The sequence below is a fragment of the Harpegnathos saltator genome, unplaced genomic scaffold, assembly GCF_003227715.2.
Source record: "Harpegnathos saltator strain DR-91 unplaced genomic scaffold, Hsal_v8.6 scaffold473, whole genome shotgun sequence".
In the NCBI taxonomy this organism is placed as follows: domain Eukaryota; kingdom Metazoa; phylum Arthropoda; class Insecta; order Hymenoptera; family Formicidae; genus Harpegnathos; species Harpegnathos saltator.
Genome location: NW_020230287.1, coordinates 32501 through 60345, shown reverse-complemented (window position 1 = coordinate 60345; position 27845 = coordinate 32501). Strand labels below are relative to the sequence as shown.

General features: G+C 45.2%; 1 protein-coding gene across 1 annotated transcript in view; it reads left to right on the top strand.

Moving 5' to 3' along the window:
- Positions 1-27845, top strand: part of LOC105188211 (probable serine/threonine-protein kinase dyrk2) — a 341632-nt gene that overhangs the window by 307373 nt on the left and 6414 nt on the right. Inside the window, exons 4-9 of the mRNA XM_025302226.1 lie at positions 22027-22171; positions 24117-24333; positions 26296-26394; positions 26626-26784; positions 26959-27097; positions 27205-27520. Of these exons, the coding sequence (XP_025158011.1) occupies positions 22027-22171; positions 24117-24333; positions 26296-26394; positions 26626-26784; positions 26959-27097; positions 27205-27520 (1075 nt within the window). The remainder of the gene's footprint in view (positions 1-22026; positions 22172-24116; positions 24334-26295; positions 26395-26625; positions 26785-26958; positions 27098-27204; positions 27521-27845) is intronic.

The following is a 27845-nucleotide window of genomic DNA, read 5'->3' as shown; positions in this document are numbered from 1 at the left end:
CGCTTATTCATCAATTCATCAGTTGTTTCGTTTAATGAAGAATTCGGCCGAGATGAACGAGAGTTTGAAAGAATCGGTTTGTGCAAAAAGAATCAATTGGAAGAATTGATTTTTGAAGCAAAAGATCGACTTTCCTTCTAAATGGACCGGACGGAGATCGCCCATAAGAGCTGGAGCAAAGAACGCTTCGCGATCTCGCCGTAAATGCTGCGAACGGAAGTTTAGAGTGAAAAATTCCCTGGAAAACGCCAGCGTGCCAGCCAAACTTCCCCGTCGGAGGGGTGTGAGACAGTCGATAAATCCCGACGAAATAATCGCTCTGCCCACTTTGGTCGTTCGCATCGTCTTCAGCGACGAAGAAGAATCGAAGGGGAAAAAAGAGAGAGAGAGAGAGAGAGGGAGATCGGAGGAGGATTCAACACTCGAATCCCCGCTACGAACCGGAAATTGTGTCGTCGTCGTCGCGACGTACGACGTGGACGACAAAGGCATCGCCGATGCCTCGGCAGTGGCGTGATTGAATTTCAATACGCAGAAGTTGTTAAGCAATGAAAGGCTTCCACGGGCTCGACGAGAGCTCGATTGTCTTTCCAGTTTCCATTGTCCGCGCGGCTGAAGCGCGCGGGAAAAATCCGTCGTAATGGAGGGGCCTCCTCGGGTTCCGCGAACGTTTCGAGGGAAAGGAAGATCTCGGTGCGCCGCTCGTGTTTCTCGTTAGCGGCTCGCTCGCGCGAAAAGAAGAGGACACGCGGATAGGCGAGTAGAGACGATTGTTGTAGTTCGCCCTTCGCCGGACGGCTGCGCGTCTTTTAAGCTTCCTCAGACGCCCACTTAAAAATAACTCGCTTAAAAAATGCACGCAATAAGCTACGCGTATTGCAAAAGAGTAATGGTATTGGTGTGCATAAATGAATAATCCAAGCTTTTTTTTCTTTTAAGCGGCCAAGAAGTTAAGTTTCAAATTTTCCCGCTCTTTTACGGCCCCATGTAGTGTCGGACATATAGCTATTAAAAGTTACATTTAATATGGCTCGACATAGCCTCAAAAATTATTCAGAATTCAGTTCAGTGCAGTGAAAAATGGCAACAGATAAGGTGTATATCCGACACTGCATTCTTTACGAATTCCAACAAGGAAAAGATGCTGCGAGAGCATGCGAATTTGGGTTTGTCACCAAAGAAGAAATGTCCGATAATTTTAACTTCTGGATTTGCAACCCTATGCGAGCCTCGCCGAAGAAAGAAAACAGTAAGAAGCGCGTCCAGAAGCCGTCTCGAAAGCGTGGACCAATTTCTCGCGGGCCGTTATATCGAGTTGTCCGAGCTGGTCGACTGGTCGCACCGCTCTCAGCGAAAGCAAGCTCGAAAGACAGGCATTTGCCAGAACGCTTTTCTAGGTGATCCAGGCGCGAGCTTGCCTCGCGCGAGAAAAAGAGACGAAGCGACGGCCGTTTACTCTTAGCCTAAGCCACTGCCATGTACGAGCGCAAAGGTTTCCATTGCCTTAATAAGGCGCTCGCCACCTCGTCCGGCTCGCCTAGCGTGGACGGAAAGCCGGAACTCCAGAAACCAGTTTATTAGACGAAAGACGCGCGGAGAGCGCGTAGAAAGAAGCTGGACCGCGATCGCGCGCGCACGAGTCTGAGCTGTTTCCTATCGGGTCTTATTTGAGGTCAGTTTCGTCAGTTCCCGAGATGAAAGGACAGACAGACGGATTGTGGAGTGATGGAAGAAAACGGGGGGAGGACGGGGAGGGATACGCGATCGCGTCGGAACACACAGAGTAGTCGCTCTTTCGCCGGCCCATTGTCATTTTCCCGGAGAAATCGCCGGCCTCGTCTCTGTCCTGAGAATCGCTTGAAATCACAAAGCTTCGCGCGCCAAATAACTATATAGCGAGTAATATAAGCGATTTAAGTATACAAGTGAATAAGTATAATGGTAAAGGGTAACTGGACACGGTACTGCGCTTCCTTCACTTTGAGCAAGCTCTTCTTAATTCGCTAACGAATTTGCTGACAAAGTCTTCTGGACGCTCGAGTTTTAGACACTAGCGAATAAAAATCAGGTATCTAGAAATTTTTACCAGCGAATTCGAAATTCTTAACGCTGGCGAATAAAAATCGAGCGGCTGGAAGAAATTCTTACGAGCGAATTCGAAATTTTTAACGCTGGCGAATAAAAATCGAGCATCTGGAAAAAGTTTCTGCCAACGGATTCTAAATCTTAGACGCTGGCGAGTAAAAGTTGAGCGTCTAGAGACTTTTACGAGCGAATTGTAAATTTTAGATGCTAGTGAATAAAGATCGAACGTCTAGAAGATATGCTTACTAGCGAATTCGCTGGCGAGTTAAGAAGCTTGCTCGAAGCGAATAAAAGCAGCACCGTGTAAATTATACTTAACACGAACGAGACGTACAAAAGCGACGCAAATGCGAGTGATGCATAAATAATACAGATAAATCTACAGTCGGCGGAAGTGCGCCGGCCCCGGCGCATTCACGTTTTCGTCTTGCGAAGAATTCGCCCACTCACCCCGCCCCCCTTTCTCTTTCTCTCTCTCTCTCTCTCTCTCTTACTCGTACGTAGCTTTATTCCGATTCCCGCCGATACAGTCCGACGCGGCGATTCTCGACGAATAAACAGCGGCCATTGCCCGTATAGAAAATGTTTTAGAATCTATTTGGGTTCTATCCCGATTTCCCAAAATATGTTTGGGTTCTAATTGGGAAATATATACAGATTCTAGTTAGGAGCGTAATGTTTTAAAAATGCGATTCTAAATGGGAAACACAAACAGATTCTGTTTGGTTGCTCCCAACGTTTTCCTAAAAATGTTTCTGGTTTTCATTTTACATTCTATGATAAGAATGAGATTTACAATACCTTAAATATTTACACTTTATATATGCATACACACATATACTTGTAAAATGTAAATATTTAAAGCATAAATACTTGAAGCAATATTTTGTGAGAAGTTTTTATAAAATAAATGAATATTTAAAACCATATATATTTTTTATTGTAAATACTAATATATAATAATTATCTCTTATATATATAACAATAATGCATATACATAACCGAATTAATAATATGATATATATCGTATATATATGTATATATATATATATATATATTAATTCGATTTTTAAAATAACTCAAATTGTTTGCGAGAGAAATAATTATGAAAAAATATTAATAGAAGGCTTTCAAGCTAAAAAAATAAGGAATATATATAAATATCCGACAAACTCATCTAATTTACACATGTACGAATTAATCAAATTATCTTCAAATATAAAAATATGTTCTATACATTGTATAAAACGAAAATGTATTATATTACGTCCAAACAATTTAAGACAAAAAAAAACATTTGTATTATCCCTATTACATTAATAAAAAAGGGTTGGAATTTACACGTCATTTCTGTTCCGATTCTAGATAGAGAACCCATTTTTGGGACAAGAATGGCTATTCTAGTTGGAATCTAAACTGTATCTGGGAAAATCCTAGGAAATTTCTATACGAGCGCGTTTATCCCTAGATGAAATTCGACCGAGAGAATTTGCACAATGCCCCGCAATCGTGGGCGCTTATTGAAATGTAATCTGCTGCGCTGATTGAAGTGCGTACGCGCGACTCGTTTATCCCGCGTACGCGCGTAAATCAAGCCCGACACGCGTGTGCGTGCGCGCTCGTTAATGTGTTCGTAGCCGCGGCCTGTAAACGGGCTTTATTAATCCGTCGTGTTTGGGAGGGACCGATTGACGCTCGACGCGCGGCCGGCCAGCGCTTTGCTTTATGGCTGTTTAATATGCAACGTTTGTTGTCGCTCGTCGTCGATACGTCGTCCGACGTGTACGTCGCAAAGCGCGTACATGCGCTTTGTGTTTACATGTTTATATCCTCCCTAATTCGTAACGCGCGTTCTGCGCGTTCTGGACCTCCCACGAGGTCCAGAACGCTGCCCCGCCGTCGTTTTTCCACCTTCCCGCGGGAGATTCTCCTGACGGTTTCACTCGTGGCGTTTCGCGGCGGAGGATCCTGATTTGTGACGATCGCGCTCTTGACGAATCAGCAAATGCATACACTGAGAAGAATATCCGAAATATCCGATTGTTAATTTCGTTATCCGATCAAATATCCGGTGTATTTAATCGGATATTTGATCGGATAACCAAATTAACAATCGGATATTTTTGATATTTTTCTCCGTGTACCGATGATATATTCACCCTAAACATGTGTGTTCTTGTTTTGCATTTTACATTATTGTGATTTGTGATCGTAACAAGTTTCCAATGAAAGCTGATGGTTGACGTGTCAGACGTGTCCATTTGTCAAATCTGCGCGGTTGTTCTTTAAATTATTCAAAATTGGACCGTCGTTATATATGCCACTTGAGTCTTTTCTACGCGAGAGAGGGAGAGAGGAGGGGGAGGGGCACGATGCCAGAAGTAAATGGCAATCTTTCCATAAATTTGCAGAATTTTGCGCAATCGAGGATGTTCGGGCGGATTTTCCAACTTGGCGCGCTCAGCTCGGCGCGCCAAGTTGGTAAATTATTCATTCAACGTGTCATCTCGACTGCTCTAATTCGACAACTTATTTTCACCATGAGAGGATGTTACTCGGTCACTAATCAGGACGTTCACCTCGTCGCACTTGGTTGACTGTCCTTGCCAAATTTGTGCCGGTTGGCGGGTCTCCTGCGTGGGCAGTTTACGCGGCAGGCGAGTTGCACAGAGCGCGTGCTCCCCCCTCCCCCCCGCCCTCCCCCAATCCCCCAACCCGGAAGTCCATGTAGCTGTTGTCGGCACGCGCGCGACGCAACGAGACACGTTTAGGGCGCGCTTTACATGGAGCGCCTTTTATTTGTCTTGCACCAAGGCCCGTAAATAAAGGAACGGAACAAAGTCAGGTCCTCTCACGGCCGCCATTTTGGAGCCAGAGAATCTGTGTTGGTGTACGTGATACCATATAGATATGTGTGAATCAAGAATTTTTGTGTCGAATCGAATCTATGAAATTTCACTCGAATTCGAATAGAATCGAATGAAATCGAATCGAATCATTAAAAAATTTAACACGACTATTAAACATGCAAATAATGATGGAAGATTTTAATATGAAAGGGAATATTGATGTTGTAATATTGTATCATCTTAAAGTAAAATATATATTTAAAATAATTAAAGTAATTTATAATTAAGTTATTAATTATAAATTAAGTTAATTACAAGTTAAGGGTTCAAACATACGAGCCCAGGTGGCCGGTTTTGTAGCTGATGCACGCAAACGATAATGTATTTGATTCCTATTCGAATTATTCGGATTCGAGTCATAGGGATTCGGATTCGAATCGAATCGAATTACATTTATATACATAGATTCGACTCGATTCGATTCAAATTCGAATAGTTCGCACATCTCTAATACTATGTACGTGTAGTATTACGGTCTAGTTGTGTGAGTAAACAGAGTAATCAAAACATAGTTTAAGATGTAATCAGAAGTAATCGAAACATAGTTCAAACACATTCCAAAATACCAGTGAGAATTTTCAGAAGAAAAACAATTACAATGCCGGCTGTAGTAACAAAAATTGCAAAAAACGGAAATAATTTTTGAGCTGACGGTATGTGGTTAATCATCATCAGTCGAGCCACGGTCGCTGCCATTTTCGAGCCAAACCGTGTGAAGTGGATGAGACGAGACCTGACTTTGTCCCGTTTCTCTATTTACGGACCTTGATCTTGCACAAGCTTCTCAAGTCGCCAACAAATTCGCTGATGAAAACTTCTTCTAGACGCTCGGTTTTTACTCGTTATCCGAAACACCTTCAGCACAGTGTCTCTTTTATCGCTTTGAACAAGCTTCTTAAGTCGAATTCGCTGTTAAAAATTTCGAGAGACGCTCGATTTTTATTCACCAGCGTCTGGGAAAAGTTTCTACGAGCGAACTCGCTGGCAACTCAAGAAGCTTACTTCAATGCGATAAAAAACGCACCACGTAAAGGCGTTCTAAAGCTAAAGGATGTTTTAGACACCAACGAGTAAAGATCGAGCATCTAGAATCGGTCGCACTGCGACGTATGTCATTCTTCTGCGTCTATAGTTTACAAACGATTAATAATAATACTCGTTTCTCCGAATTTGTCGGCACAGTCGCCGTATAAAATCCTCGGTTGCTTTTGTCCCTACAAAATCACCCTACACGCTACACAAATAGTCGTGTTTCGTGCATTTTATGTAACACCACGCTAATTGCTCTGACAAACTTTTCTCGTGGAGAAAGTTATTTGCGTACAGATGCCATTTTGCGATCGCTTCAGCGGCAAAATTAAGGGAAAAGTCGATGATGTCGGGACTCTTACTAGAGGGGGTCTCCACCCAAAGAGGAGAGCCGCGCGCGCGCAATTACCCGCCTGCCTGCGTCAGCCTACTCGCGAGTCGTCGATTATTAGCGACTACGGTATCGCCTCGATACCGCAATCGATCGCGGCTCGGAACGATCGAATGCCCCGCCGCGTAATCCCATGTAATCCGGGGGAAACCCGCCAATCGCATCCTACGAGCGCTTTCATTCGCCGCCGCTCCGTTACGTAATTATGAAATTTACCTAGAGCACACGCGCACATGCTCGCACGCACACGCACACGCACACACACACACACACACACACACACACACACGCGCACGCACGCACGCACGCACGCACGCACGGAGACGAGCCCACAGCGCGCGGATCGCTCGTGAAAATACCGGTTAGTCGTCCGCGCGCGCTCCTTTTGCTCCTCGGAAAGGAAGCGATCGCCGCGGCTCGCATATGTGTAACTCTTACGCAATCTCTCGCAGGCAGGATGTGCAACGCGCGCGTGTTGTGCGTAGGTGCGTGCTGTAACTTTCGATCGAGCGAGAGCGACACTGCGCGCGCGTGCGCGGCTCGGTTTAGCAAGTGTGTCAATGATATAGCGTTAGAGGGATTATCATCGCGGCGGCTTCTCTCTCTCTCTCTCTCTCTCTCTCTCTCTCTCCTCTCTCTTTCTCCTCGGGCGACGAGGAGCGCTTTTAGGCGGCGGAATCGCCAGCGTGCCTGAGCGAGGCGGAGAACCGCGACGGAATTGGCGGGGAGCGACGTTCGCAGCTTCCTTCGCTCGTCGTCCGCTTTCGCTGATTCGAGCCGACGCACAGTGTGCCGAAAGTCGTTAAACGTGGCCAAAATAGAAAAAAATGAAAATCGTAATTTTTGGTTCTCCTTTACAGTATATTTTCGAGAAGGTCCAAATTAATCAATTGTAGTTAAAGTATGTCGGAATTCGACTGTATAACGAAGATATGTAGAATGAAAGTTATATATATTGAGATGTAAGAAATAGCACGATTATAATCCTCAGAATGATATATCTGATTTTGTTTCGAAAAAGTTTCCATGATCAAAATGACTTTTCCTGTTTAATATCTGATCCGTTTACTTTCATTTACAAGGAAAATAATATTAGAAAGTCTTATATATATCACATAACAATTAAATGTAAATAAGTTATATTTTATATACTGTCTATCATCTATTTCGTGGCATACAAAAAATTCACGATCTGCCACAACGTTGTACTTTTGTCAAAACAAAGGTAGGATGTTTATTAATGTTTATACAGAAGTAGAAACAGCGGTATCCAGCGGTTACAAAGATATGATAAATTTTATGAGCAGCGGTCCATACTTATACACTTACGGTCAAATCCTCTCAGTTGTAGATAATACCGATTCATATCAAAATTAAATTGTCGACCAAAATAATTTACTTTAGTTAAATTTATGACGTTGGCAAACAAACTAACAATTAACCACAAACTTTAAACTTTTATTTATTTCGAACGCGATAACAACTGTTTAATAATGCAACCTAGTAAACATTTTATGTCGAATATGTAACATATATGTTTAATGTTATATACAGAGATGTTTCTGCTATATATCTGACTTTTGTTACATATCTGAAACGCAACAAAGCTTATATATGTAGCAGAACCATCTCTGTACATAACATTTAACATATATGTTACGTATATGACAAAAAATGTTTACCGTGAACATTTACGGGGAAAATTGTAGTTTTTAAACAACGTAAAATAAACAAATCATAAATTGATAAACAACATAAACAATATGAATATAAAAAACAAATAACAATAAAAAATATAAATATGAAAATTATAAATATAAAAGCTAAAGGTTATATAAAATAAACATTTTTTGTTGCTTTGTTTTTATATATATAAACTATTTTATAACTATTTTATAACTATTTTATAACTATTTTATTACCGTGACAGAAATCTCCTCCTAGGTAGAAATGGGAATCCTTATAGGTAATGGGTATAGCGCGTATATAAATTTGGTATATAAATTTGGTACCTATTGTTATGAGATAGCTCAACTATACGTCCGTTTGTATAGCTGGTACTTTATGCCCGCTTCTGTACATAAATTACTTGTACATGGGGCTAGCATAATATCAGCATCTATTTTACCGATTGGTCTTCTTTCTGAGGAAGCTCAAGAAACTAGGAATAAGGATTGTAGAGATATAAGAGAATATCATACCCGAAAAATATCGAGAATCGCAATGAACGAGGATTTATTTAAAAGACTTTTGCTTTCCTCAGACCCTGTCATTTCGTCCTTCAAACAAACTTCTGTTAAAAAAGCTGATCCTTTTCCTACAGAAGTTCTTCAATTGTTAGCAGCTCCAACTTTGGAAGATAAGTTTTATTGCATGGTGAATAACTATATATCATAAAATAATACAAAAATATAAAAACAAAAAAAAAATAAACAAAAATAAAAAAATATAAAAACAAAAATATACGTGTTATTTACTTAAACAATATGTCAATATTATTTAGTTATTACGCTATTATGTTACTTTCGTATTTTTTCCCGTAGAATCGAGTAGCGTAATCAGTTTTGCTCTACAGTTATTATTTAGTTATTTGTTTATAACAATTCATTGCAACATTGATTTTTGCAACTTCCTTTTTACGAGAAAAATGACTCCTCATGCTACAGTTCTATTTCCAATTATCAGTTTTTGGCTAACCTTCCTGGTTCAGCCATAATTAATTTTAGCCACTTTTCGGGGCTTTCGGCACACTGTGCGACGCGAGCTTCGCGCGCTCCGGGAAAGCTGTCGTCTTTCTCTTTTCTCCCTTTTCTCGCTCGCTCGCTCGCTCGCTCACGTCGGCCGATAATTACGGCCAGATGCGCCGATTAGCGGGCTGGCCACCGTGTTTAGCCGTGCCTCCGACGTTAAGCCCGAGATAAATCGAACAGATTAAGATATAAAAGTAAGCAGGTATGCGGATATATACGCGCGCAGATCGAAGCCGGCTAATCACTCGAAAGTTCAGATATTTGACCCCTCTAACGAGCGACCGGGGGCGGCGGATGGGAGGAGGGGGAGGGGGGTAGGTAAGTAGGTAGGTAGGAGGTAGAGGCAGGTAGCGGCCGAGAGCAGCGATTTTCTTTATCCGCGGTTTAATAGAACCGGCAGCGGGAGCCGGGCCGGTTAATAAATCCCTCGCGTAATCGGTAATTGCGCCGTGAGGTCGATGATGCGTTTAGTACGATGTGTCGGAAATAACGCATGACGGATCTCGTCGATTAAAACGCTAACGGTACACCGAGAGGTGTACGCGTGACTCTGGTGCAATTCGGCGGTAAACACGAGCGGGAGCTCGTCGAGACTCCCAGAAGAGGAAGGCGGTCTTCTCTCCTTCCTTCCATCGTCTTCGGATGATTGTCAAGCGCCAACGCGAGTGCGAGTACGAGTTTGTGCGCGAGGATCTGTGCCGCGAAAAGCCGGCGTGTCGGTACACGATTACGAGGAGTGTTGAACGATTATTCGCCGACTTACGAAATTATCTTACGAATTAACAATTGGCCGTAATTGCGAGCGTAGCGCGAGATATTAGGCAACCAAGAAAGTTTGTGCCGTTTTAAACGGTAGAGATAAATAATACATTTCCGTAATAATTGATTTTCGCTGTACACCTGTAAATTCTCTGTTAAACAGGCTCTTGTTTAAGCATACATAACCACACTTTTAATTGATGACGTGTTTTACGACAAAGTATTACCAACGTGTGTTGCAAATTGCAAGTTGATTTAATTATTGAGTTAACTATGACAGATATGTATACATAAGGATAAAGAACAAGTAGACGTAAAGAAGCGGAAGATTAAATTTAAAAGTAAAGCTTGGTATGAGGAACTTCGGAACCAATCAGCGCACAAAGCAACGTTACATTGTTTGTTACTACAAACAACAGTTGTAACAAATGTTATCGTTATGCATTTGGCGAACTAAAGTCGACAATCGTACCGAAGGGGTTAATATCTCAGATCAGGTCTGTTTGTTAAATCTGCGATTTAACTGCGATTATCCTTCAATATTTTTCCTCGGTGAAAAAAAAAAAGGACAAAATTGGAATACCGTGTCGGTAAATGGTGCTTGAGCCATTTCGGAAAAAGTGTTACAGATGAAAAGTTTTTCATATGTTGGAAAAATATAACACGATTGCACGAATCCCGAATGTCCAAGCTTTTCCAAAGTGCTTTGCAAGCACTTTAGCTCGACGCATGTGTTATTAATTAATTTATTTATTTTCACGAGGACTTCTGAGAAAATACTCGAAATAAATTGGTATTTTGCCATACTTGAAAAAATATAACGCGTTCAAATTTGCGAATGTTCAACGACATCAATCTCGTGCACCTTGCTCAATATGTTTGTCATCACTTTGTTAATGGATTTTCACGATTATTCCCCGTCGTCGTTTCGGATTTCACTTGCAGCGCGCGCGAGAAAAGAAAGTGTACACACGTAATCTTATCACCCCTTATGGTTGCATATTCCGCTTTTCTACCCGCTACTTTCGCCCGACAAAGCGCTCATCGACGCGTTGATGAAGCCAGACACGCCGTGAATTCCGTTCGGGGGAGCACCTTTAGACGCGTTCACGTGACGTCGCACACTCGATTTGTCTCTCGGCGGTTCAAACCGCGACCGGCTCGCACAATCGCTCGCGCGCCATACCGAGCGAGATGCCAACTCCGACTTTTGAAAAAAGTCGCGGCCGTCGGTGCCGCCGGCGAGGAAATTCGCAAGATTCGCGAACAATAAATCACTGGGCGGGCGACGGCTGGGCGACGGATTGACGGCGCGCCAGCTCGCAGTTACGCGTCGCACCTGTTCAAATAATTGCCCGCGGCGCGGATCCTCGGAGGTTACTCCACGCGCGCGCACATTTTCCAATCCCTATTAATATCCACGCGATCCGCCGCGCCGCGGCGGTGATTTCTGCAGAAGTTTCACCCACCGGCGAAAAGCGCCCGAGTGCTTTCCCGGGTCGTCGCGAGAGCCCCGCGGCGCGTTCCACATTCCACGCGATAACGTTCCGCGCAACGAAAACACCGTCGCCCGTAGAAATAAAGCCCGGCGGCGGCTCCGCCGTTAACGCGCCGCGCCGGAGCGACGACGATCTCGAGAGAGCGGCGTCTACTATTTTTATCGCGATCGATACGCGTCTGGAGCGCGCGGGTGCTTCACGCGAAAATTTCATTAGCCCATTCTAATTCAATTATTGACTGAGAGAGAGAGAGAGAGAGAGAGAGAGAGAGAGAGAGAGAGAGAGAGAGAGAGAGAGAGAGAGAGAGAGACGGAGAGAGCGAGCGAAAGAGGAAGAGGCTTCGCACGTCGTCGCACGCGCTGCGCACCTTCCCTCCTTCCTCGCCGGCAAATGAATTCGTATTCATTCGCGACTCGACTCGTTATCGCGACCGTAGTCGCGCAGTACGCCACGTAATCGCCACCATCGGCCGAACGGAAAAATATACCTTCTCCGCGAAACGCGTGCTTCCGGCAGGGAAATTTTGCGCGAGACACACGCCGGGCTGCGCAGCGCAGCTGCGCAGAAGGAGCGTTTCGCGATTCGCATCTCTCTCTCTCTCTCTCTCTCTCTCTCTCTCTCTCTCTCGGTATCTTTGATCGCGAGTGTCGACTCAACGCAGTCGGGAAACGCATTGGGTACACATTTGCCGCTCGATGGCCTCCGATCGTGTCCCGGCCGCCGGGCGGACTCCTAATTAATTGGCCGCGTTCGACAATCGCGCGAGAACGAGTCTCGTCACTAATAATAATGGAAGTAGATAAAAAGGGCGTGTATGCGTGTAAATGAAACGCCTCGGCGGCAATAAACGCGCGTTCCGCCGTGGAGCTTCCGTCCCGTCCACTGCTCTCGCCGCGTTGCTTTTGCATCTCGGGAGTGCTCGGGAGCGCGCGTATTTGCCTGCGATGAATGAAAGGGTCGCTTTTGCAAACGCGTGTGACCCCGCGTAGCTGGCTGAGATACGCATTGATACGCGCATCCAGAACGGCGGCCCTCCGACTCTTCTGTTTATCCAATCTGTGTGCCGCCGCCGCCGCGCGCGGTATTGTCCCGTCTGTGCACGTTGCCGCACTCGCCGTGTGTTTGCCGTCGAAGCCCGACGCTAATCGAAAACGGCCGAGAATCCCGTTATTCATCGAGCACGTTTTTTCTCGATATCTAGTCGCCGAGGATAGCGACAAGGCTGCTCCCGTATGCGGCGAGCGGAATTCCGTCGGTCTTCCGTCGTCGAAATATTCCGCGACGCTTCGCGTGATTGGAGTATTTACGGTAGCCGTTACCCCGGCATGTCTTGACCGTTTGTATCCGAGTAAGAAAAAGTTACGGCGGGAGGGGGGCTCGACTTTTGTTCGCCTCTGTCCGTCCGCTGAGACCGATATTGCCATCTTTTATCGACAAAAGCGGCTTGCGGCCGCGATCACGAGGCTTGTTGAGGGCACTTTTAGAGCCGTTTCTATCTCCATGAAAGAGCCCAGAATACCGGCCTCTAAATCTCTCTGAGCCTCCGCTAAAACCTCCTCAATGCTTCGTCATTGAGGTATCCACAGCACCCGTCACCGTTGCATCTTAAGCATTTTTATTAAAAGAACAAGAAGAGGAAAAGAAGAACCTCGAGACGGATTCCTGGCTGTAACCGGCAATATCGCGAGCCCAATATTCGTAATTAGCATTGGCGGGACGCCGGCCGTGAAAAGCGCATCTGCAACCGGGAGAGAAAGTGCAGCAGCATGCGACCGCGACCGGCCGATGATGCGTCGTGCAATTAGCGCGGCGAAACGACTTGCGCTTTAGCGCGAGTCCGCGCCCTCATTTCGGTCGCTTTCGAGTCGCGCTCGCACAGTGTTGTGATATAGGAAATTGATGTTCGAAAAGGCCTACAGCATTCAATTTTCCACCGATTGAGACGGATTTTTTTTTTTTTTTTTTTTTTTTTTTTATGAAGGTGAGAAGATTACCTGCAATTCTACGGAGCGATATTTTCTTAATAGACGAAGTATGAAATATTGATACATTTTCAGAAGATGATTTTTTCTACTTCCGTCAACGCGCAAACCATTATAATTGCCAAACTGTGTGGTATTGGTTTTCTTCCAATGTCTTCTTACACTTGCGATATATAAATCCGAAGAAATCAATAGCTTATGCATTAAATCTTCATTCGTTGCTACTTGGAAAATTTTTCGCGTATTGAACTGTCTGAATCATCGAATTTCCTTGTTTTTTGCTTCTGCAGCTTGCAGCTTGCTCTGCAGGTTTGGAGTTTACGAGTTGAGTAGTAAAAGCTTTACAGTCCATGGATTCATAGTTTGGCAATTATAATGGTTTGCACGTTGACAGAAGTAGAAGAAATCATCTTCTGAAAATGTACCAATATCTCATACTTTGTCTATTAAGAATTTGCTTAGGATTCCTGATATCGCTCGGTAGAATTGTGGGTAATCTTCTCACCTTCATTTAAAAAAGAAAATCGTTTCAATCGGTGGAAAATTGCATGCTGTAGATGACACTTTTTGAACATCAATTTCCTGTATCACAACACTGTGCGTCGGAGTTGCAGCTTCATACATTGCCGACGGGAGACGTGAATCGGCGTTTTTTTTTTCGTTTTCAGGCGCTGAGGACGCGAGACAACAATTCGCGTCTTGTGCGAGTCGAATCTTTTTCATTGGGATAATTATCATTTATTTGATTTTGTGTTTGTCGCGTAACGGCTTTTCGTGGAGCCTGAATTTAGTTTTGCGACGAAATTTAAATGTGCGGGACTCGATCCTTTCCGTAGTATACCGTCAACAATGTGTTGAGGGTAATTTACACGGTTTTGTGCAGCTTTCAGCAAACTTCTTAATTTGTCAGCGTATTTAGCCGACGAAAGCTTTTTCTAAACGCTCGATTTTGATTCGCTAGCATCTAAAATTTATAATTCGCGCCGGTAAAAATTTCTTCTGGACGTTCAATTTTTATTCGTTGGCGTCTAAAATTTAGAAACGTTCAGTGGACGCTGCGACAAAGTTGGATGTGTTCAATTCAGAAGAAATTTTTACCAGAAAGTTATAAGTTTTGATACTAACGAGTAAAAATCGAGCGTCTAGAAAAAGCTTTTACCAGCGAATTCAAGTTTTCCGATGCTAGCGAATAAAAATCTATCGTCGAGAAAACATTTTCACCAGCAAATTCTAAGTTTTAACGTTAGTGAACGACAATTGAGCGTCTGGAAGCTTTTACCAGAGGATTCTGAGCCTCAACGCTAGCGAATAAAAATCTATTGTCGAGAAAAAAATATTTTTTACCGGCGAATTCTAAATCTTGACGGGCTGGCGAGCGTCCTCTAGAAAATCGAGCGTCTAGAAGAAATTTTTCTCAAAAAATTTTCTAACGCTGGCGAATAAAAATCGCGAGCGTCCAGAGGAAGCTTTTAGTAGCGAATCAAAGCTTTCGGCAGCGTCAGCGTTTTAGCGAATAAAAAAATCTATTGTCCGAGCGAAGTTTTTACCAGCGGCGATTCGCTGGGGGGGAATTAAGTAGCTTGCTCAAAGCTATGACGAATGAAAGCAGCAGCGTCGCGTAAATTAGCCTTTAATGAGCCGCCGAGAGAGACAGACCGGCAGGGACGGTGCTGGTGCCTAGGCCCGGTCGCGACGTTTCCAAGCGTGCTTCCGAGATAGCGATACGCCCACACGTGCACGCGAGACCCACACGTCGAGAGCGCGTAGGTACCAGCCGCGGTCCCGCCGCTGCATGCGTAATCTGTCGCGCTCGACGACGACGTCGCGGCGAAGACGGCTGTGCAGCTGCCGCTCGCTCTCTGCGTTGGCGCACGCGGCATTAGAAAGGCGCGCGCGTTCGTGCTCGCGGCCGCGACTGGGAGATGTCACAAGGTAAACCGCATGCGCAAGTGGGATGCAGGGAATTATTGTGCATGCCTATCTGCAATCGGTACACGGATTATTGGCCACCAGCGGCGCGCGCCGGCTGAAGCCGCGAGCGCGTGTCCTTGGGAAAATTTCACGCGAGCGAAATTCTTCTCTCTCTCTCTCTCTCTCTCTCTCTCTCTCTCTCTCTCTCTCTCTCTCTCTCTCTCTCTCTCTCTCTCTCTCTCTCTCTCTCTCTCTCTCTCCCTTCGCGCCACTCGACTTGACTCGATGGCTCGCGTTGCCGATGTTGGAGCCCCCCGCCCCCCCCCCCGTTCGTTCTGAAAAGCGTGCGGGGACCGGGCTACGGCGGTCTATTTTCGCGTCGCGAACATGAAACAATGTTGCGTTGTGGCACCCAAGGTCCTGCCTGCTGCTGTACGCCTGCCCGGCGAGATGGATTTTCGGCTTTCGAGGGTCAAACGGCTCCTTGGCTCGTCCGGATTCATTACGTGAGTCTTCTTGGCGGCGGCGGCGGCGCGCGTGTTATTTATGCGTGCGTTAAGCACGACCGACGCTCTTCTGGCGATGGGAGGAGTTCCGCTCCGACTTGTCGGCGAGTAGAAAGAGAAAGAAAGATGCGAAAGAGCGCAAGGGGCTCTTGCACCGCGAGAGAGAGAGAGAGAGGGGGGGGGGCGGAGAGCGAAAGAGCAAGGTAAATGCGAGATTACAATTTATAGCGGAGTCGGCTTCGTGCGGATATCCACTCGTGACTTTTTATTTATGCCGATCCCCTTCGAGACGCCCGCAGCGCGCGTCTCGCAATAATTTTTCATTATGTTAGGTCGAGCGAGAAAGCCCCGCCGTTGCCTCGCTTCCGAGATGCGCGACATTTTGTGACGCGCCGTGGCTTCTTCACAGCGCACGGAAATGATTAAAGTCGAATAAACGGACGGTCGCGTCGCGCGAGTCCCGTTTAGACCGGATTCACACTGCCGTCCATCAGGACTGCCACTGTCGAAACATTCCTCGGTGTTTGTGCGCTGGGAAGGTTCGTAATATATCCGTCACCCTGCTGCATCTGAAATATTCTTATCGAGAAAAAAACTTGACTCACCGGCTGCCTGCCTGCCGCCACGCCGTCTAGACGAACGCGAACGGACGGACCGGACAGTGTGAACGCAGCCTTAACAGGTGCGTTCGCACAGTACGCTGCGGGAAAACGGAATCTCGGCTGGCGTAAGTGCGAGCGGAGACCGGAGACAAAAAGCTGGCGAGATAAAATGACAACGCCGTGACCGCGAGCGAAACATTCGCCCGAGCACTCGACAGCGTACAAAACTCGCTTGAGATAACAAAACGACCGTCCGAGTGGAAAGCTCTCTCGCAGAAATCTCTCCCAGCAATCCCCACGAGCGAGTTTTCGCCCCTGACTCGCCGGCAACGCCGACGGACTTGCTTTTCTCCGGCGAATCGCACGGCCGATTCGCGAAACCGCCAACGAGCATCGCTCGATCGAGATCGAGCATGCGCGAAGAGCCAGACGTGCATAGAAGCAATAGACAAGAAGGACGCGTGAGAGAGAGAGAGAGAGAGAGAGAGAGAGAGAGAGAGAGAGAGAGAGAGAGAGAGAGAGAGAGAGAGCGGTCGTGAGACGTCCGCTGACCCTTTGATAGAAATTTATGCCAACATTTGTCCGACCTTAATCAAGCCGTCAGGACTGATCAATTGGCGCCGAATCGCGTCGCGCGATTCTCGTCGCCGTCGCGACGAAGATCGACCGCTCTCGGCACGCAGATTTATGCGCCGAGTCCGAGATTAATAGAGACCGCGTCGCTTGACCGTTCGTAGACGCGAGACATCCTCGCGACACTCCACAGCCGGACCCGAGAGTAGAAAAATTAATAAGGCTCTGGTAAGAGCCTGATTGTTTTTCTCTGACATTAATCGGGCCCTACACTAGGAAAAATATATTGTTGCGTGAACCAAAATTTTGTTCTAACAACAAGATAATTTGGTTAAAATATGCCCAACAAAACTGTTTAGTTTCTGTAAACAAATGTCTCGTTTGGTCACGGTTTGTTCGTATAACGTGATACTTTTGTTACAGCAACCAAAAAGCTTTAACTGTATGAATTTTGTTAAAAATACTATAATTTTTTCTTAATATATAAAATCTAAATTTTAGTCCACGGAAAGACAAAATAGTATCCATTGGGCGTTATTTTAGTTTATGTAAAATAATATTTCGTTATTATGTAATTTTTATGGATAAAATAACTAAAGTGCTTAATTTTTATATATGAAGTCTAAGAACAAAATCATTTGGTCCAGAGAACAAAGCAGAAAAATATATTCAGTTGAGACAACTAAATATTTTGTTATATAAAACAAGATATTTGGTTGCATATTAAAAAATGCCTCAACTAAACAGTTTTGTTAGAGATACTAAATTTTTTTTCCTAGTGTAGTAGGAATAGAAAGACAGGGGTCCTGCAAGATGTATGACAAATGGGATTTAACGGGCCCTTATAAGACAATATAGGATATTATAAGGGCGCCTTATAAGGCAATATATCAACAGGGCCTTATTTCTTATTATTATATATTTATTAAAATCTAAAGTATCCCTGAAAGGGATCCATCTCGGGGCCTGATGTTATAATAACGAGGCGTCACTTTTTAGGGCATCCTACTTTCAGCTTTATCGGGGCCTTATGCTCCATGAAGATGGCCCTAAGAATTTTTTCCTCGCGGAGAGACGTCAGCCGCTCGAGTCGCAAAGTGGAGCTGGGAGCGCCTTGTCGCGCGCGTTAATACCGCTAACACAGAGTACTATATCTGGGCCGAGGTGAGCGCTTGGCGGCTCGCCTCTCCCCCGAGGTGTTCGCTTTCAAGGCGCTGAAATGCCGCGCGTACGGCGGCTTCCACCTTGTCGCGCGCGTATATCTTTTCGCGAGTATTTTTACTCGCAAATTTTTACGTGCGAGACGAAACATTAAGAAGCTCGTGGTTATCCCGTTATCAGCATGGATCGTCCGCAGAGGAAGAAAAAGAAGAAGAAGAAGAAGAAGAAGAGGAACGGCCGAGCGAGAAAATGAAGCGCTCTTGACGTCCGACAGAGCGACGGACGCTCCCGGAATACAAATGTCCGCGCGCGGGGTGCTTGACCGATCAGCTCGTGTGTGGCAGGAGACGACGCCGCAAGTGTCGCCGATAGTCGGGAGATTTATCACTCTGCGCACTATGACCACGTTCCCGCCGGCTTATTCCGGGATATTTTCCATAAACGTTTCCTGCCGGCGCGGCGCGGCGCGGCCGCGACGGCGACTACGACGCTGTACGAAATCGATCGCCGTGGCCGGCGCGGCTCCGGCTGTGATAAATATTAACATTGGCGGAAAGAGAGAGAGAGAGAGAGAGAGAGAGAGAGAGAGAGAGAGAGAGGAGACGCGCGAGGAAATCTAATGAACGACGGGAGCTCTGGGAACAACGGCGCGGCCCCGAGGTCGATTGTCATTCGCGATGCATTCACGACCGGTGACTGCCCTTGGCTTGCACGGAAAGGCGTCGTTTCGCCGATGAAACGTTTTTTAATGGCTCCTTCGCTCGCTCGGGCGCTCTCTCGGAGCGCAGAAATAATTGTCCGGGTCACTTCGGTGTCATTAAACTTGTTAAATCGGGGGTCAGCACGCACGGAGACGGGAGACACGCACGCACACATACGCGTGCGTACGCACAGACGGCGCGTGTCTTGTCGTACGTTCCACTTTCTTTAACAGATTGCCGACGTATGGCTTTCACAATGAGTAAGAGAGAGAGAGAGAGAGAGAGAGAGAGAGAGAGAGAGAGAGAGAGAGAGAGAGAGAGAGAGAGAGAGAGAGAGAGAGAGAGAGAGAGAGAGAGAAAAGAGTTCGATACTCGCCACTGTACGAAGAGGCGATTCGGCCGATTTTCCGCGCGAGAACCGAGTGGAGGATAATCGCGCGCTGTTATTAGGTGTACAAAAGAATAATCCAAACTTTTTTAAGCGGTTAAGAAATTAAGTTTCAAATAATCAAATGTTCCCGCTCTTTTACGTTTATATACTGTTGATATATAGCTATTATAAAAATTATATAATATAATATATAATTATATAATTATAATTTAGTACGCCGGAAAGTTCAGAAATTTTTCAGTACAGTGAAAAGTGACATATCGGACCCTGCATTCTTTACGAATTCCAACAAGGGAAAGATGCTGCAAGAGCATGCGGATCGATTTGTTCCTTTCTCGGCGAAGGTGTTGTATCGTACGATGTATGTGAATTTTGGTTTAGACGGTGTAAAAGTGGCGATTTCAGTCTGAATGACAAAGAACGTCCTGCAGGCCCTCGGAAGTGCGGCAACAATGATTTGGAGCGACTGCTTGCTGAGAATTCAGCACAAACGCAAAAAGAGCAATTAGAAGTAATGCAACAAACTATTTTCAAACGCCCACACGACATGGGGAGGATTCAGAAAAAAAGAAAATGGGTTCCGCATGAACTCACCGAGGTCAACAAAAATCAACGAGTGGCAGTGTGTCTTTCTCTTCCCAATAAGCAGCGTAGAAAGTCTTTCTTGTGGAAAATTGTTACGGGCGATGAGAAGCGGATACTCTATGACTATCTGGAACGCAGAAAGTCATGGGTAAATCCTGGCGAACCATCAACATCGGTCGCCAAAACCAAAACACTTTGGAAAGAAGATTCTGCTCCGCATTTGGTGGGATATGAAGAGCGTGATTTATTATGAGTTATTAAAACCGATTGACACAATTACCGCTATCAATTAATCCGTTTGAGTTTGAGAATTAAGACGAAAACGCCCGTATAGTGGCAAAGGGGAACGTCCTGTGAAATTGTTGCATGATAACGCTAGGCCACACATTGCTTCTACAACAAAATACATCCATAATGAATCTTGACTGGGACATTTTGCAGCATCCGGCGTATTCATCAGATATCGCTCTTACCGATTACCATTTGTTCCGGTCGATGCGATATACCTTGTCTGATATGCACTTCAAATCAATGGATGAGATCCGAAAATGGTTGGACGACTTTATCGTGTCCAAAGGCACAACATTTTTCCGACATGGAAAATTCATCAACTGCCTGAAAGATGGCTTAAGGGGACTGGAGAGTCAGATTGCTGAAAAATCGTGCTTATTTTTGACGATATTTTGCGATGAACTGAATAAATGTGCAAGAATGCAAATTTTAGGTATATTTATACAACATGTGAAGAGTAGAAAAATTTTGTTTATTAACAAATACTCATATAAATATACGATACATATAGCTGAAATATACTCTCTTTTTTTTCAAATTGTCGTTTTTGCAATAATATCTCGGCTCTCGGTGGTCCGATCAGAGCGAATTTTAGCTAGAAATCTTAAGGAGACTCATCATTATCCGGTGAAGCACTATAAAAAAAAATCGAACAAAATTAACAAAATGGCAGCTATTATTAGAAAAAAATTCAAATTTTTCAGTTCTTTTACAATAAAACAATTAATATCTCGAAATGAAATATTTTGACGGAGTTATCCATGGTGATCACCTGAGAGCCAGATGAACAAATATTATTGCTTTAAAATTTCAAATCGATACGAAGCTCAGTTTCGGTGAAATTACTGCAAAAAGTTGAGCAATAAAATTTCGAGAGAAACGCGTTTAAAATTTAAATATATTTATATGAATATTTGTTAATAAACAAAATTTTTCTACTCTTCATATGTTATATAAATATATCAAAATTTTTCATTCTTGCACATTTATTCAGTTCGTGACAAAATATTATCAAAAAACAAGCAGGATTTTTCAGTAATCCGACCCACCCCACTCCCCCTTAAGGTCACAGAAAACAACGGAGAATACTTTGATTGACTATGTTTTACTTTCTTTTAAAATAAAACTTGAATTCAGCTGAAGAATTTGGATTATTCATTTGTACCCGATATTTTCTCACGACGATGTCGCCTCGTGTGTGGGCGCCGAAATTGCGGCGGAGTGACACGCGCGCGCCTTCTCGCGGAAGGCGTCTCGGAGAGATTCAAGTGACAGAGCCGTAGATAGATGCGAGACACGATGTTGAGTGCGAGCGAGCGAACGATCCTCGTGGGATCCGCCCGTGAAATTCTCCCGACGGTTGTCGTTCTGCGAAAAATTCCATCATCCGGCACTCGCGTCACCCGTATCCTTTGACTGACGCGACGTTGAGTTTCCCGGCTCGCGTCGTTTAATCGGTTTTATGTTTCGGCTTTAGCGAGAAATCGCGCGCTTGCTCGCTCGCCTTCGCGGTGACTTTGTCGCGGCTACGCGACATTAACGGTCGCAGCTGCTGCCGTCATTAACGCTCGACGCTCTTCGCGGCAGAATTATGGCGGGTAATGGTTTACCGAGCCGCGAGAGCCTGGCTGGCCGCTCTTCCCCGCTGCCCCCCCCCCCCTTGAGCAACTCGTTGATTGTAAAATATCGTCGCGAAAACTCAACGGTCGCCGCGCACGCGAGTGGGCGAGCGAGAATCGGCGAGTTTTTCGACTCGGTTTGCTGAATCGGGCTGGAGGGAGAAGCGGAAGAGGGCGAGTCGGCGTTGCGAATGTGCTTCTAAGTGCATTATTATCCGAGCGGCTGCTCAACAAAGAAGCGAAACAATGAGTGACGATTCTTTTTCCCCGGTCTGCTTGCAGAAATTGCCGTCTTTCTTCAACACCAAGCCGACGCGCGGAGTGGATAAAACGGACAACAACAATGCCAACAATTCCAACACGAGCAACAACATCCACAATATGCCGCTGCACGAGCCCCTCAGCGCTACTTCTCACGAAGTATACGGTACGGGAAACACCGTGATTACCGGCGAAAATCGCGATATTCGCGACCTTACACGCTGGGTCGCGCTCTGGGACCTTATCGAGGTGGGAAGCGCGCTACTCGTCGGCGCTGTCATTTCACGCGTCGCCGGCCGAACGTGTGTTTAAGACGCCGCGAGCGAAACGCGAAGGAATGAAAGCGCGCGCGGCTGACGCGAATTTACGCGCGATACGCGACGGCCTTACGACACGCACGTGTGAGATATGTTATTCAAATTCCCCGGAGAGGTGAACGCGAGCTCTCTCGAGCTCTGCTCCTACGAGCGGCCGCATAGTGCGGCTCTGCAAAATGCTGCTCGCTCCTGAACTCGCTTTCTGAACTCGATCGTTGCATCGAAGCAACCGGCTTTGAAATCGATGCGTCAATCGTTTTATACATATTGTCGTTTCCTCTGAGGAATTTTTTATCTTTGAATAAATCATATTTTGTTAATTATATATCAATATCAATTAAATTCTATTAATATAAATTCATTTATAATTGTATATAATTTTGTGTGTGTGTGTACACACACACACACACACACACACACACACATACAGAGGGTGTTCTAGAAAAATAAATACTGTAAGGATGAAGAAAAGGTCATATAAACATGAGCCTAGAAATGTTTCCTTTTCAGATTATAAATACTTTTACAACAAATTTTGATAAGAATGAGCTATAGTAGAGTAGAATAATCTGCCATTTTGACACTAACTCTTAAACACTTAAATAAAGACTTCCAATTCCAAAGACCTGCCTGCTAACTTATTTATTTCTAATAAAAAATGATTAAAGCATGATACATAACACGTCGAAACATGTTGTAAATAATCTGTTTATAATCTTGAAAGTTCATAATCTGGAAAGTAAATGTTGCTGGACCTATGATTATATGACTTATTTTTGCATTCCTATGGTGAGTAGAATATGCTCTTAAAGTGACTATTTCTGAAACACCTTGTATAATATAAACACAATACATACACATACATATAATAAACAATACAATATGCATAATATATTATATATTATTTTATATAAATTATATACAAATTAGAAATTTTTAAACAAATTTTTACATTTTCGTAGTTAGAAATCAGCTATGATTCTCCATTCGTCTCCGTGTGAGATGTTAATCAGTTGTCTGCGTCGACGTATTCCACGTTTTCTGGTATTGAAGCGAACAAAAAGTTGTATCACTTCTAGTCTAGTTGTGACTCATAATTAGTTACGACAGGACCACAGTAACGATATGTAACTGCAACGGGCGATTCGAGAAAAACTCTTAGCTCTCTACTCATTATCTTATCTATCAGATAAGAATACGATAAAGGGCATAAAACGTATCTTGTCTATTATCATAAACCGATTACTGCTCTGCGCATCAGCAGTGGCTCTTGTTCGCGCGACGACTCGAGGCGCTGCTCTGCAACTTCACACGGCGAGGAGTGCGCAAACCGAATCGCGCGACCAAACGGTCGCGCACGAACTTATGCATCGATCTCGAAATCGATTGTTTCGGACGCGACGATTACTAACCGACCGAGTTCAGAGACCGGATGCAGGATCCAGCAATATTTCTCGCAGAGTCCCGCTGGCTCGTATCTCCGTGCCGACGAAGCCGACGAACATTAGCCGCTCTTCCTCCGTCTCTCGATGGCCCCCAATCGTGAATCGAACTTGATCGTGTGAGACGAGCGCAAAATCAATCCCCGCTCCCGTAACGTGACGCATCGAACTCGCAGAGTCCCAGCGAGCGCGGGATAATTCGCGCGAGTTGTTGGAGCGCGTCGGCGACGACGGGAGAGGGAGACGACTTGCGCAACGCACTCCGCGAGCGTTCCACGCTCTTTCGAGCATGCACTTAACTCACATGCACTCATACACCCTCTCCCCGTTGTTTCACGGAAAAATAAAACAGCTGGGAGACTGCCAATGACACCTCAGGAAGCGGTGAAGTACTACGGCTCCAGGCTGACGGAGTTTGAGCGCGCCGAGATCGAGAAGTACTCGGAGATCTGGTACCTGGGCCTGTCGGCCCACAAGATCCACGGCGAGGAGGTGTCCTCCCAGAACGGCGGCTACGACGACGAAAACGGCAGTTACAACAAGGTCCTGCACGATCACATCTCCTATAGGTGAGCTTCCACACGCGCCCGCTGTCCTTGCGCCTTTTCTTCTCACGGCGCGCCGGCCGTCGCACTTTCCTGCTTTCTCAATTTCTTGAGTGGCGGGCTGAATTTCGCTTAAGCTGCTAAAACACGCATTTCCGAGAGTCGAGCAGTGTTATTGAAATTTAGTGTCCTCTCAGGTCGCTGTCTATGAGCACAAAGTCAACATTTTTCAAACTCTAAATGGTGGACTCGGAGTGTCTCGGGCGACTAAAATCTAAAACTAAGTAATTATATTTTGCTGATATCAGATTAGACTGTATGTAAATTCTCTATATATATCTATCGAATTTTTCACTTAGTTGCGAATTAACTATCATTGCTAATTTGAAAATGGCGGATTCCATGTAATGTCCGGAAATGTTATTTTGTTTAATTATGATAAAAATATGTATGTTTAAAAAATTTTTATCTGAAATCTATAAAATAATAAAATATTAAAATGACAAATAAATATGATTTACAATGACAAGTTACACAATATGTGTACATGATGACACTCTATACATCTAATTTTTCAGTTAGTTATGAATTAACTATCCAAATTACTAATTTGAAAACGGCGAATCCAATGTGATGCCCGGAAACTTTGACAATTTTATTTAATTATGATAAAACTCCGTAGATTAGAAAAGAGTGTTTATCTGAAATCTATAAAATAATAAAATATCGAAATAACGAATAAATATACGATTATATATATTTCTAATGATAAGTATATATAATATACAGATGATACTTTTCTTTGGCCATGTATATTGATTTAAGGATTCGCCGTTTCGAATTTTTATTTTTGAATTTCATCAGTGAAAAGAGCAAGCTGAAAAGTCCCGAAATATTTCAAAGTGTTTGCAAAACTTTCATTTACGACTTCAATCTCGGGTCGGTCATATCACACTCGCCATCTTGAATTTTGAAATCCCCCATTGAACAGAGCGATCTCAGAAACCTTTGGAAAGCCAATTTGAGAAATGTCGCACTATATCCGAAACAGCAGAACGCAGTATTGCACTTCCGCCAGTCAAGGAGTTAATTGTTGTCGTCGATTGCGCGGCGTTGCTCAGCCTCGCGGCTTAGAATCGCGGGCACGCGCGGTCGCATTCCGAGCGAGCGAGTGCACGTTGTCCGTTCTCGTTGTTGTCGTTTCTCTCGCCGGAGAAATTGCGTCGGAAAACTGCGCAGCAGCGCGCGCGCGCGCGCGCTTCGAAACGTACGCCGGTAAAGCGCACGAAACAGGAGATAAAAAAGTGCCCTGATATATTTTCTCTCACGCAACATCACCGCGGCGGCGACGGTCGGCTGGAAACGAAGCTCGCGCGCGTCGCGAGCGCCCTCTTTCGTTACTCCTTCGTAAATATATATAAAATGAATGCGCCAATTAATATGTGACAATGTCGCCATTTCCGACAATCGCATCAATTCGCCTCCGGCAAATTCGTTAATCGTACGGATGCATATTTACTCTAAACATGTGTTTCTGCTGTTGTCGGTTTCAACAAGCTTTGAGCATTAGAATTAAAAGCCATAATGACAATTTAAACAGTTACTCATCTTCTTAAGAGTTGATCGTCAACGTCAGATGTCTGTTTGTTAGACTTGTGCAGTTTTTCTTCAACTTTTTCAAGACTAAACTGTCACTCATCGCTAAGTGGCGCTTCAGACTTTTTTGTGATACAATGTCAGAAATAAATAAAAATCTTCTAGATTGAAGGAATTTAACGCAATCGAGAGGCTAGGCTTCCCAACCAAACCGACATTGTGCACTCAGAGTTTAACGCATAAATTACTCATTTATTAATCTCTTTTGACGACGAAAAGTCACTCGACTGCTAATCGGGACCGATTCACCTTAAGCGATGTTCCCCCCTCCCCCGCTCTCGCGACATGTCCTGTAAATCGAAACGTCATCGAAACGTTTTCTGCGTCCAGATACGAGATACTGGAGGTGATCGGCAAGGGAAGTTTCGGCCAGGTGATTCGAGCGCTGGATCACAAGACCGGACAGCACATCGCCATCAAGATCATCAGGTACGCGGAAACGGTGCGGTCATCATTGCGCGCACTCGCGTGCGCGATGCTGACTCACACACCGTGAGTCTACGATCTGGGAAAGAAAAAGAAAAAAGAGATCCGCGCGATGATGCACGGATAATAGCACATCCGGCATGGAATTTTTCCCTCCCCTTCCGGGTTAGCGCATTCCGCGAATGCGCGCGGCGTTTCTTCGTTTGATCAGCGCGACTTTCACTGTCCTTGCAGGAACAAGAAGAGATTCCATCATCAGGCGCTCATCGAGGTGAGGATCTTGGAGCACCTGAGGAAGAAGGACTTGGAGGCGAACTCGTCGCACAATGTGATACACATGTTAGAGTATTTTTACTTCAGGAATCACCTGTGCATCAGCTTCGAATTAATGAGGTGAGCGATCAACCGGTATAATGAGGAGTCTCTCGAAGTGCTCGCGTCCTCGTGGCGCGAGACGCGCGTGCGAGAGTTCGTTAGCCGGATATAATGAATAATGAAAGAGAGGAGAAGAAGAAGAAAAAGAGAGAAAAAAAACGCCGCGCGTCTGGGCGCGCCTTTCTGTTGCAGCTTGAATCTGTACGAGTTAATCAAAAAGAACAACTACCAGGGATTCAGTCTGAGCCTAATTCGCCGTTTCGCCAACTCGCTAATTAGTTGCCTGAGACTGCTCTACCGAGAGAATATCATTCACTGCGACTTGAAGCCGGTGAGTGCAAGCGCCGCCGCGGTGCGCATATTCGCGTTTCACTCGCGCCGACTTCTCTCTCACATCAGCTTCTTTGTTACCCTAAACCGTGTGTTGGCCTATTACAGGAGAACGTGCTGCTGAAGCAACGGGGAAGCAGCTCGATCAAAGTCATAGACTTTGGCTCGTCGTGTTACAGCCATCAGCGCGTGTACACATACATACAGTCCAGGTTCTACAGGAGCCCGGAAGTGATCCTCGGCCTTCCTTACGGCACGCCGATCGACATGTGGAGCCTGGGCTGTATCTTGGCGGAGCTGTATACGGGGTACCCGCTGTTTCCGGGCGAGGACGAGATAGAACAGCTCGCCTGCATCATGGAGGTTCTTGGTCTGCCGCCCGAGCACATTATCAGCCACGCGTCTCGTCGCAGACTCTTTTTCGGTGAGTTTTGAGCGGCGAGTACCAACTGGAGTATTGATAGCGAGTACCGAGAAACTTGGGATAGTCTCAAGTGCCCCCAAGGCCCGGTTCTACGACAGGTGTAGCGAGCAGTTTGCTCCAAGTGCTATCTTGCCCGCACTGCCTTAATAGCCGCAATCCGCGGCGAGCTCGCTCAAAGCTTAAGAATCACGACTGCAGGCAGCAGCGGCGGCGAAACGCTTTCAGCCGAGAATTAAGTCACAGTTTTGAGCTCGAAGCGAAAGGCTCACTAACACCTATCGGGAACGGCGAGTCTGACTCGAGCTAATCGCCTGCGGGATCCATT